This window comes from Astatotilapia calliptera, chromosome 17 (assembly GCF_964374335.1).
Source record: "Astatotilapia calliptera chromosome 17, fAstCal68.1, whole genome shotgun sequence".
Taxonomy (NCBI): domain Eukaryota; kingdom Metazoa; phylum Chordata; class Actinopteri; order Cichliformes; family Cichlidae; genus Astatotilapia; species Astatotilapia calliptera.
Window position 1 is genome coordinate 5,997,052 of NC_137438.1, and position 12,670 is coordinate 6,009,721.

The window sequence follows — 12,670 nt, forward strand, 5'->3', positions numbered from 1 at the left end:
GGCGTTCTTGAGTAATTTATAATACTTTGGAACAACAGTAAAACACCCAACCAAGTGTAAGACTGAAGCAGGTCCAACCTTATAACCAAAAAATAACCAAATTCCCTAACATACTAAAAACATTGAGCAGTCCAACTGCTTTTCCTTTTAGCGGTCCAACCGCATTCAATCATTACCAGCAGTCCAACTGCTTTTAAATCCTCAGTACTGTCATGAGATTCTCATCAAAATCAAAACAGACATCCACCAGTAACTTCAGTGAGTAGACTTAAATTTTATCATATCCAATTTGGCACACTTTGGAAATAATTCAACAGGTAGTGCCTTACCTTTTGGATAAGCCGGCTTATGCCCACCCACTTAGACCACTGGAATTCATGTCTGCCCGTCAGACCACCCAAGACCACCAAATTTCTCCATCTAAACCTCCAACTCACCTTCCCCAATAACCGGACGAAGCCCCCAAATGTTAAGATTCAGTATTGAGGAAGGGTACAAGAGGTGATCGAAGAATAACCACACCGATCCGGCCGGGTGAAGTCAAACGATGATTTTAATGAATACACGCGTGGGAGGACACTCTGTACGCAGACAGCCAGTAGTCCTCGACTCAATCAAAGCATGAACAGATATTTTATAGCATCAGGGTTTGTTTACTGACGCCCCTTCATACGTCACAGATACATTTTATACATAGATCAAATCAAAACCACAACGACTTTTGACACAGTTTAAAAGAACAATTGTCTCCTATCTTCACAACAGGTGCTTCCTGTCACTGCCGGATGCTCGCAACAGTTCTGCGACAAACTGCTCTTTGCAACATCAGCAAAACATGATTAAACTTTCACCTATAAATGATTCTCTAACTGAGTGTGTGTGTGTGTGCGCGTCTGTGTGCTAACCACAATTGCACCCTGTTTCACCTCGCGACTAGCTCCTGACCCCTCACCAGACAGAGAGACAGAAACCACTCTCGTATATGTAATAATCGAACTGAAACTATGGATATGACTTTTACTAAATAAATGTTTTAATCAAGAACCTCTACTAAACATAATAACTGTGTGCATAAGCATCTTAAGGCCTTCTTAAAGCTATCTGTTACATTGTTAAAGCAATGATCATACTGTTGCTTAAAATAACTTCCTGCTTGTGCAAACTCTCTGCAAGCCTGTTTCCTGTCAGCCTGTGACTTTTAGCCTTTCTGAAAGACACACTGTTCAACCCCTGAATGCAATATCCATGCTGCAAATTATATTATTAATGCAATGACAATTATTTACCAATAGCAGTAAAATAATTTCCCTCCTCGACAGTGTGTTGACTCAGCATTGATTATACTGAATGGGAAAACCTGATGGTGTTCAAATAAAGCAAAACCCGCACTTATGGATGACAGGATAAGCTGACTCCACTTTAAAACTGCCATTAGCTGAGAATTCACGAACACCGGAGGGTCCCTGGTCTGAAGCCAAGCTTGAGCAGTGAGGGTGCTCCCATAACATTTGAATCACTTGTCGACAAAGGGCAGTTTATTTAATCCAGGGCCAGAGAGCACAGCAGATGAATGTCAACAGGAAACAGAAATGCATGGTGGAGGAAACTTGGAGGTTGAGACCACGTTTCTCCTTATTTAGCTTCAGATGTGATCAGAGTTTCCTTTGTGCTAAAAAAGTACAGACACCGTGCAGTTTATCTGGTTATAAATTGATTCTGCAGCATGACAATCAGCTCATATGTACAACCAAAGACATTAAGAAATGCCTTCAGCTCAAAGAGTAAACAGTTGTTGTGTGGCCCACAGAGTGCCAGTTTCAGCATTATGGAGATTGCGTAGAGGGTCAATCATAACTCTGATATCAACACAGCTACAGGATGTTACCATCTGACCTGTTGTAATCAGTGTTTTACTAACTGAAATGTAGATTTGCTGTAAAAAAAAAAAAGTTATCATAATTGAAAAGAATGTACTGTCACAGCTCTCAGCGTACTCGTGCTGCTGTCACACAGCGTCTCCTGGCTGGCACTGTACGTGGGGAGCGGGGTGACGGACAGCGACGCCGGGCAGGACACTGGCTCAAGATGCTCGCTGATGGGCGGGACAGCGGAGGCCTCGGAGTGAACACAGTCTGGACTCGGGAGGTTCTGGCTGCTCTCTGGAAAAGGACTGTTCCAGTGTGAGAACTCGATGGCCACTTGACCCCCGAGATCAAACCCTGTTGAGTGACAACAATTGAGGCAGATAATGAGATTCTAAACAAAAAGGGAAGAGGACACTGAAAACTTTAACATTCATCTTGTGGGAGCATTGCTACATGTACAATTTGGGACTGTGTATGCTGAACATAACAGCAAACAGTTGTTGCAATGTTGCCCCCTAGTGGTGGAAACTTTCAACTTCAATAAAACATTGAATTTTCATTGTTGCCAGGTATGTCCTCAGCAGCAACCACACAAAAGATGATTCTCAGTGTATGAGATTCTAGTTCAGCAAAGTAATTATGATAAAATTCATGACAATGTAATACAGCCACACAGACAAATAGACATAAAAGCATATAGTTAAAAGATAGATTATTAAGCATAATTTTGCAATTTCCTCCAATAGCTAAAAGTTGCAAAACAACAAGTTAATACACAGGAATACTTCAAACACCTCTGACTTATATTAAATGAAAATATAATAATAATGAGAATGGCCACGAAGAACCTCCACATCTTTCTGTCAGTTTTTGCTGCTCTCCGGAGTTCCTGAGGACCAGCCCTCTGCTGAACCAGCTCGGCACGCTTCCGGCCTTCGATTTCTCCTCAGCAGGCTTCCCTCCCTGTTTCAGCTCAGCTCTGACAAGTGACTGAGCTGGATGGTCCAGATGTAGCTGCCCCCCACCTCCCCAAACCTTTATTATCTATAATTCTTCAGTAGGGCATTATAGATGCAGCAGATCTGATTGTACATAGCTATCTTATAAGCTGCTGCTGACCCCATTATTGAATTATCAAGTGCAGTTTGGCCATGCTGACCTTCAGAATGCTGCAGTCAATTGAAATGCTTTATGCTTGTCTTCCAGGTCATGGTGCCCTACTTTACCCTTCAATTAAGACCACAATGTACATTCTTGTACCTGCTGTTAGAACACTTGATCTATGTTGGCTTAAACTTTGGAATCAGAGATCCAATAGATCCAGATGCAGTAGATGAGCTCTGTTGTAAATAATCTGTGTTCTTTTCAATTTACTATTTAATTGTGTTCAATTTATTAAGCCTTTTTGATTACTTTGTTTTTTTGCTTTTTTTTTATTAACCTTGACTTTATTCTATGCCTTATTCTAAAGAAATCTCTGATATGCCAATGCCATAATGCCAATGTTACGTATGTTTTTTACTCTACACAAAATAACGGGCAAATAAATGTCCTATTTTCCAAAATAAGTCTCGTTAAGGAAGGAAAAATGATAAAACTATTTCTTTACACTTCACAAACCAAACCTTAATTTTTTTTATTTCATTTTAAAAACAAATTATTAATTAAATCACAATATTATTTTTTCAATAGCAGCATCACTACCTGTTTTGCATTTTTAATCTGAACTGATATGTTGCGTTTGCTTACATGAGTGGACTGATTCTGCTGGAGGTTTCTTCCTATTAAAAGAGAGTTTTTCCTTCCCACTGTTGACAAAGTGCTTGCTCATAGGGGGTCATATGATTGTTGGGTTTTTCTCTGTATCCATTATTATACGATCTACCTCACAATATAAACCAATCATATGACCCTATGAGGGTCATATGATTGTTGGGTTTTTCTCTGTAGGGCCCAATTTACAAAATAAAGTGCCTTGAGGTGACTGTTGTTGTGATTTGGCGCTGTATAAATAAAATTGAACTGAACTGAATAGATGAGACACATAGTACCAAATATAAAGAGCAGCAAAGTGTGTTTTTAATGTTTTGTATATTTAATATTTCTGGTATCTTTCACTGGCAGGTGGGATAAGGGAACACCTCCACCCATGCCACCTCCTGGTTTCCTGTAAAACACAAAGCCCAGCAGATTTCAGATGTACATCAGCAATGAACAAACGCAGCCCCAATCAATAGCAGAAAAGTGGAACGCCTCACAGTCTCCAGGCCCTCTGGCTCGCTCCTTGCAATGCACATTCAGCTGGAGGATAAACTGCGATGAGGAGTGACGAGATAAATCTAAGCCATACTTTATATTTCATCGAATCTTTTACACCCTCCAGTTTTCAGAGAGAATGAAAGGAGGGATTTCACAAATGAAGTGTAAGAGTGTAAGGCTGGGCATCCCCCAAAATGATGTGCTCAAGTCAGCACTTTCAAAAACTGTGAGTAGGACTTTATTCACCCCGGGGGAGAAAACTGTAAGTGCATTACCTCTGGAAAGACAAATCTAACTCCCGTCTTTGGTTGGTGAAAATTTGACATAGTGAGATATTAATTTGGATGTAGAGCAAATACTGGAACGCATTTATGATATAGTGATGATTTATAGTTGATTTCGTAGGTGTGGAATTATAATTTTTTTTAAAAAAGACAGCCTGTAATAATGATGAAAACTTGATTTTTTTCAACTCTTTTAAAGCACAGACACCTTGTTAAAATACACTGTGTTTGTTAACTCATTACAAACATTACTGCAGTGTAACAGACATGCCCTCACACTATAGGGATTTGTTGCCCCTGATCTTATTTCAGTGTATGATTTGAAATAAGGAATAGTGAAGATATGAAACAATGTGCCATGTGCAGCTCATATTACTGAAGGTGATGAAAATAGCAGGGATGGATGGATAAATTACACTGCAGTCTCTGAGATGTATCCGTTACTGATGTACAGTGTGAGGTGGACACAGGCATATGCGCACTGCAGGGCAGTGAGAATGACCCTAAGACATAGGGAGGCTATTTTATATATGTTATTTGGGCTTATATCTATGTATACTAAATCTGTTGTTTCTTGTAGGGACTTAATAAATAATATCAAGCATGTTTGTTCTAATTTTCTAAGATATTCCAGAGCAGCCCGTCTACTCGATGGCCACAAACAGAAAGAGCACCTCAGCAGTTTATATATGCATAGTTTTGTTTTAAACTTTAGAAGCGGGTTAGCCTGTAAGATGGGTGTTAAATGTAAATTTTACTTTACGAACTGCTACTAGTATAATTTTGCCAATTTACATTTTTTCAAAAATCTTGTAGCTTATACCGTTTGTCTAGTTGATGCCTTCAAGCCTTAAAAAGGAATCTATTGATTTATGTGGGGAGGTATGGCTCCATTAATGCCTTTTAGAATTTGTTTACAGGCACACAGTGTTCTTTGAAGTTTTTGTATCCTGTACCTGCTTACATCTCTGCTGAATGATTTATGTGGTCAATCTACAGTGCTCCATAACCTGTAAGTGGCTCCTGGATTTTAAACTGTATTAACAAGTGCTTTGAGCCATCAATGCCATCATCTCATAAAAGTCACCCACAACGATGGGAAGGGTGGAGTGGGTGCTGTAATCTACACCTGGCGTGTATCCGAACGACCTCCAAAACTTATGTTGCCCGGGCATAGTGTGTTCTAAGCATTATCTATGTCGCAGTCATCAGAAAAAAGTTCCCCTGTGGCTCTCTGAGGAGAGAGAGCCCTAGATACACCCCCTCTCACTTCCTGATGCCCTCAGAGGTAAGAAAACAAATGCAGGTGCATTTATCTGGGCCACATGCGGCACAATGCATTAACACGTTTGAGCTTGGAGTTTACAGGAAACTACTGGTGCTTTAATTTGAACAGTGAATGGGCATGTGTCGGAAACTGCAGCAACACAGCCTAAGAAGTGCTGCACAGTTGAAGTTATACATTATATTAAATACTGTATGAATGGTTTTTATCATTTTAGGGACAATACTAAGTAAAAGGTTGGAAACACAGTTGTAGCTTTGCAAATCTATGTACAGTATTATTCTTGATAACAATAGCTGTCTTTTTCCATCAGAGTAAAAATCTTCATACAGTAAAAAATATCCATACATTCAATTCAGGGTAAAGCACAATGAATGAAAATGTTCATTCTTTGCTTTTTACACTATTTCAATGTAACAACCTTATGGAAGTTAAATAAAATAAACATTAACATATGTTGAAGCATTAAGTTGAGTTCCTTGCATTGGAACTGAGGGGCCACGCCCAGCTCCTGAAAAATAGCCCCACACCATAATCTCCATCCACCAAACTTGACACTTGGAGACACAATGGTGTCAGACAGGTACCGTTGACAACTGCCAAAGCCAGACTTGTCCATCAAAGCATAATTCATCACTCTAGAGAAAACATCTCCACTGCCCTAGAGTCCAGTGGTGGCGTAGTTTCAACCGGATGCTTTCCATAGCACTTGGTTGCAGCTGTTCAGCCATTGCAACCCATTCAATGAAGCTCTATAGTCCTATACACTCTATATGTTACTGAGCTAATCTGAAGGCCACATTCAATTCAATTCAATTCAATTCATTTTTATTTATATAGTGCCAAATCACAGCAACAGGTGCCTCAAGGTGGTTTATATTGTGAGGTAGATCGTATAATAATGGATACAGAGAAAAACCCAACAATCATATGACCCCCTATGAGCAAGTACTTTGGCAACAGTGGGAAGGAAAAACTCCCTTTTAACAGGAAGAAACCTCCGGCAGAACCAGGCTCAGGGAGGGGCGGCCATCTTCTGTGACCGGTTGGGGTGAGAGGATGAAAACAGGATAAAGACATGCTGTGGAAGAGAGACAGAGATTAATAACAGATATGATTCAATGCAGAGAGGTCTGTTAATACATAGTGAGTGAGAAAGGTGACTGGAGAGGAAAAACTCAATGCATCATGGGAATCCCCCGGCAGCCTACGTCTATTGCAGCATAACCAAGGGAGGATTCAGGGTCACCTGGTCCAGCCCTAACTATATGTTTTAGCAAAAAGGAAAGTTTTAAGCCTAATCTTAAAAGTAGAGATAGTGTCTGTCTCCTGAATCCAAACTGGAAGCTGGTTCCACAGAAGAGGGGCCTGAAAACTGAAGGCTCTGCCTCCCATTCTACTTTTAAATATTGTAGGAAGAACAAGTAGGCCTGCAGTGCGAGAGCAAAGTGCTCTAATAGGGTGATATGGTACTACAAGGTCATTAAGATAAGATGGGGCCTGATTATTTAAGACCTTGTATGTGAGGAGCAGGATTTTGAATTCAATTCTGGACTTAACAGGAAGCCAATGAAGGGAAGCCAAAACAGGAGAAATATGCTCTCTCTTTCGAGTCCCTGTCAGCACTCTTGCTGCAGCATTTTGGATTAACTGAAGGCTTTTCAGCGGGTTTTTTGGACATCCTGATAATAATGAATTACAGTCGTCCAGCCTGGAAGTAATAAATGCATGAACTAGTTTTTCAGCGTCACTCTGAGACAGGATATTTCTAATTTTAGAGATGTTGCGCAAATCGAAGAACGCAGTCTTACATATTTGTTTAATATGTGCATTGAAGGACATGTCCTGGTCAAAAATGACTCCAAGGTTCCTCACAGTGTTACTGGAGGCCAAGGTAATGCCATCCAGAGTAAGAATCTGGTTAGATACCATATTTCTAAGCTTTTCAGGGCCGAGTACAATAACCTCAGTTTTATCTGAATTAAGAAGCAAAAAGTTAGAGGCCATCCAGGTCTTTATGTCTTTAACACATTCCTGCAGTTTAACTAATTGGTGTGTGTTACCTGGCTTCATGGACAGATAGAGTTGGGTGTCATCTGCATAGCAGTGAAAATGTATGCTATGTCTTCTGATGATACTGCCAAGGGGAAGCATGTATAATGTAAACAGAACTGGTCCTAGCACTGAACCCTGTGGAACTCCATAATTAACCTCAGTGTGTGAAGAGGACTCTCCATGTATATGCACAAATTGGAGTCTGTTAGATAGATATGATACAAACCACTGCAGTGCAGTACCTGCAATGCCTACATCGTGCTCTAATCGCGCTAATAGGATATTATGGTCAACAGTATCGAACACTGCACTGAGGTCTAGCAGGACAAGCACAGAGATGAGTCCACTGTCAGAGACCATAAGAAGATCATTTGTAACCTTCACTAAAGGTTTGAACACATAAATTCTGACTCTGCAGAAAGTTGGTGACCTGAGACTTTTGGCAATACAGTGGTCCCTCGCTATAACCCGGCTCAGCTTTCACAGCATCGCTGTTTCGCGTATTTTTTGTATGCAATTTTGCATGATTTGTCAACTTATCAAATTTACATAATTTACATAAATCTTTGATCGCTAGCAATGTGACTCTAAAGCGCTGTACTGTATGTTTGTAAGTTTTCTCCCAAACAAACACAACAATGTCGACGAAATGTTTTGCACCGTCAAAGGCATCTGCGGTAGCACCCAAAAGGCAGAGGAAGATGCTAACCGTCATTCAAAAAGTTGGACTTCTGGACATGCTAAAGGAAGGTAGAAGTTACCATATTTTCTGGATTATTAGGCGCATTAAGCAAAACAAAACAGTTAGATAAGTAAAACTTTACTCAACTCATTCTTCTTGCTTCCACCACTTCTGTACCATTGATTCATTATTGTTGAATTATCTGGCAGCTGCTCTATTGCTATGTTCTGGACCTGAAAACAGGGTTTGATCTTTGGTTTCGTTCTATAATACTGGACTTATTTTTCTACGAAGGTTTGAACTTTGAGAGTGTTTAAACAGGAGAGAAAAGTATGAAAATGTTCATGCTTGTCTGACAAAAGTGCATAAAGTGTGTAGTGAAGGGTTTTACAGCCTTAAAACATCTATAATAGTTGTAAAAAATAAAGCTAACTACTTCGTGGATTTCCCCTATTGCGGCTTAATTTTAGAACGTAACTCCCAAGATAAATGAGGGACCACTGTACTGTAATTTCATAAGTTTTCTGCCCAACAAACACAACAATGTCGACGAAATGTTTTGGACTTCTGGACATACTAAAGGAAGGCGGAAGTAACCGTATTCTCCGGATTATTAGGTGCATTAAGTGAAACAAAAGAGTCAGACAAGTGAAACTTTACTCGACTTATTCTTCCTGCTTCCTTTGTGAACCCCAACCCTGTTTCTTTACCCAAACCTAAATTGTTTATCTAGAACAAACCATAACACCCTTTCTTCTCTTTATTCACTTTCTAGCTCACTTGATCACCATCGCTCCCTGTCCCTCCGACTGCACTGTCTCTGTTCATCTTGCTTTCTCTGACAATAAACATCTTCACTGGTCAAAACATTGGACTTCATTGGTGGTATAAAAACATACCTGTCCCTCCTCATCAATCCATCCATTTATTTATTTATTTTTTGTTCTGTTGTCCTTTATCTGGCTTCTTGTAGGCTGCTGGGTTTTAAAAATGCCACTTTATGTGGTTCTCTTCTCAGATTTTATTCAGTGCCAACAAAGACTTTTTTGGGGCCACTTACTGTATATGCTTTATATCAGCTTAATTCTTGCAAGTGAAAAGTGCTTTTAGCTGTGTCGCACTGCTTAGTTGAAGTCAGGGTGAAAAGCGATCAGTTATACAGAGGGCTGAGATGGGATGAATGGCAGAGCTGGGGATCTTTCCTCAAAGTACTGAACTTGAATTTTGTGATGACCTGATATTTTTACAAAACACCATGAATCCTCTCGGACGGCAAAATCTCACACTTCAAACTGTAAAAAAAAAAAGGATAACTTGTGTTTTTGGTTCTGGCCAGTGCAGAGCCAACCTCAGTGCAGTAGTGCTCTAAAATTTCCAGCATGACGCATTTAATGTTTTATTTCATCCTTCACTGAATCCCTACCTCAGGGTGAATATTAGCTCTGTCTATAAGCTGCACTATCCCAGTAGATTCCTACAACAATAAAGGAGGGTGGAATTGATGTGAGATTATAATCGATTAGAACGTTTAAGAACCTACGGTGATGCTGACTTGTATTTTCCTCTCAAGCAAAGGCCGGGGCTTTAAAATCACAGGCAGCACAGTAAATCTTTTTGATGTCAGAGTGTGGGACGAGACTATAGATCTTTCTTTTGTGAAAACCAACAGAGTGAGTCTCAGCGGTCCAAAGCTCCCCCTCAGCAGTTCATTAGTTAGTTGGGTTTTTTTTTTTTAATTTAGCTTCTAGAGAAGAGAGGAACACCTGCATGCAGCAGCAGCACAGTCTGAATCCCCTTGCTGTCAACAACCTTACAGGCTAACCACACACTGTGTTAATATTCATTGAAAAAATGTCGAAAGCCAAGGCCTCAATATTCCAAATGGCAGGCAGTTGCAGTTTTGTGACAGACAGGAAAATTATGTTGAACAGCTTTGTCACCATTGTACAATTTTCCATCAAGAACCTTGGACATACAAACAAACTTCCACGTCAGCGGAAATCTTTAATTTTCTTACTGCTTAGCAAATCCCAAGTTAAATTTCCCCTAACCCCTCTGCTGTCAGAACTCTAACAATTCATACGGGACTAAACTGCACTGATACATAATAAAAATAAAATATAACACCCATTATATTGCTAAAACATTTAAAGTAAATATACTCATTCTGTCTTCCTTTTTTTATTTATGATGATAAAAAATTTTCCCCATGTCGATTTTGCCTTTTAAAAAAAATTATTATCAAAATTGTTCTAGTGTGAGATGCAGAGAAGATGGCAGAAATTGCATGATAGATCTTGATAGGCCTGTACGTGTGTTTAATGCAGCGCCACCTGAGGACATGAACATCACAGCATTCAGTGTTCATCTCTTTTGCACAGCACTTTCAGGATCTTTTTAGCGTTTGATGGTATAGATTATGAAACAGACAATGAATTTTATACTTAAAAACACTGAATTTGTTCCACAATCTGTGAACAGCTCTTGTTTTTTGCAGATAAGTGAAACTCTGCCTGTCTAAGATGCTCTTTTTTATCCAAGCATGCTATTGATCTGTTGGCAATTAACCTAATTATTACCAAAATGTTCCTGCAGCTTTTTCTTTTTAGGGCTTACTTTTCCAGCCTTTTGTTGCCCCAACTTTTAAGAGACATGTTGCTGTCATCAAATTCAGAATGAGATCATATTTTTCATGAAAAAGTAAAATGTCTCAGTTTAAACATTTGATATGTTTTTTTAAGTTCTATTAATAAAATACTAGTTTTGGGGTATTTGTAAATCAATCTTTGCATTCTTTTATATTTACTTTTTTGGAATTCAGGTTGTATGAATGTATTCGGTCAGTGGCCCTTAAGTCCAAAATGTTCGAGCTTGAAATAAACATTTGTGTTTGATTAAGGAGAGTGTTGTGTTGGCCTTTTCCCAGTTAAATAAAATCCAGTGATGTTTTGCAGAGTTTGGAAATGAACTTCCCTTTAGTGTAAAGCCAGTGCTTAGATTAAATAGCTCTGTGGATGGGTTTTGCCCGGGGTGCTTACAGTTTGCTTACAGTTTTCTGAAAATGTTAGGTACAAACATAAAACTGTCCACATGGACGCTTCACTTTTTTTACTACTCAGACTCAGACAATAAGAAGGAATCAAGGTAGAGAGTACACACCTGGGGAACACGTTAGAAAAGTAAAACTGAGAGGCAGAGACATAAAAACTTGACATAGATGAAAGGGAAAGTAAACATGGAGACACAACTGAGAGAGAAAAATGAGAAACTACAGAAAAAGGGCACAGAGGCACTGCACAGACATGGGGACATGACTGGTGAGACAGAATGTAAACAAACAAGACTAACTACATGCAGGAGATACCAAATCTCCTGACCAAATCCTCACGCTGAAGGAACCATGAGACAACTCTAAAGCAGTGCACTCACCGATGGTGATCTGACTGACACAACTGTAGAAGGTTCCTGAGGAGACATTGTAGCTGCTACTGCTGGGTTCGCGATCTGTGAATGGAGAAGACATCACGTATAAGGTGAAGGCAAATATTCAGTGTAACTAAGGTAGGGTTTTTTTTGTTAGCACAGGTGACCATCAGTACCATGGAGTCCCAGAGAAACATGTATCTTGCAATTTCAAATGTGCCCACTAAGCTTTTGAGCTTCTCTTTTTCCTGGGGGCTTGTGAAAATCCATGACCCAGCAGCGTTACAGGAATCAAACCCGTAATCCTGCAATGTTAGTGCCCTGATCCACATTGAGCTACACAAGGGGAGGAAACTCTTGACCTTGGCAGAGGTAGGGGAATAAAATGCATGAGTCTGGCAGCTTTATTGCCTTTGTCTACCAATTTATATAGAGGGAATAAAAGCTTTCACTGTGGTAGAACTCTGTGGATTACAGGGAGAAAACCTCCCCAAGACCCTGATAATGTTTAAGAAATAATGCCTCGAATACCGCAAGTGATTTTCACCTTCTTTCCCTGCAGGGCAGACTGGACAAAACAAAGAGAAAATAATTAAACCCATACGAGACTGAATGGAGTAAGATTTAACTGTGAAGCATTTTGCAGTACTTTTTGCAGTCTTTGTGACACTGACCAAAAAGATTAATGATTAACAACTTTTACATTAATTTAACTTCATTTTCTTTTTGAACTGCAACTGCTATAATAGTACAAGTTTTACCCAAGTGGCACATCTGAAACAATATTATTAATATTTAATACAATTAAAGCCACATA

The 12,670-nt window shown here is 39.6% G+C and overlaps 1 protein-coding gene across 1 annotated transcript in view; it reads right to left on the reverse strand.

Annotated features, from left to right (window-relative positions):
• Positions 1 to 12,670, reverse strand: part of LOC113008980 (anoctamin-4) — a 60,384-nt gene that overhangs the window by 44,862 nt on the left and 2,852 nt on the right. Inside the window, exons 2-3 of the mRNA XM_026146974.2 lie at positions 11,860 to 11,934; positions 1,995 to 2,219 (exon numbers count right to left, since the gene is read on the reverse strand). Of these exons, the coding sequence (XP_026002759.1) occupies positions 1,995 to 2,219; positions 11,860 to 11,934 (300 nt within the window). The remainder of the gene's footprint in view (positions 1 to 1,994; positions 2,220 to 11,859; positions 11,935 to 12,670) is intronic.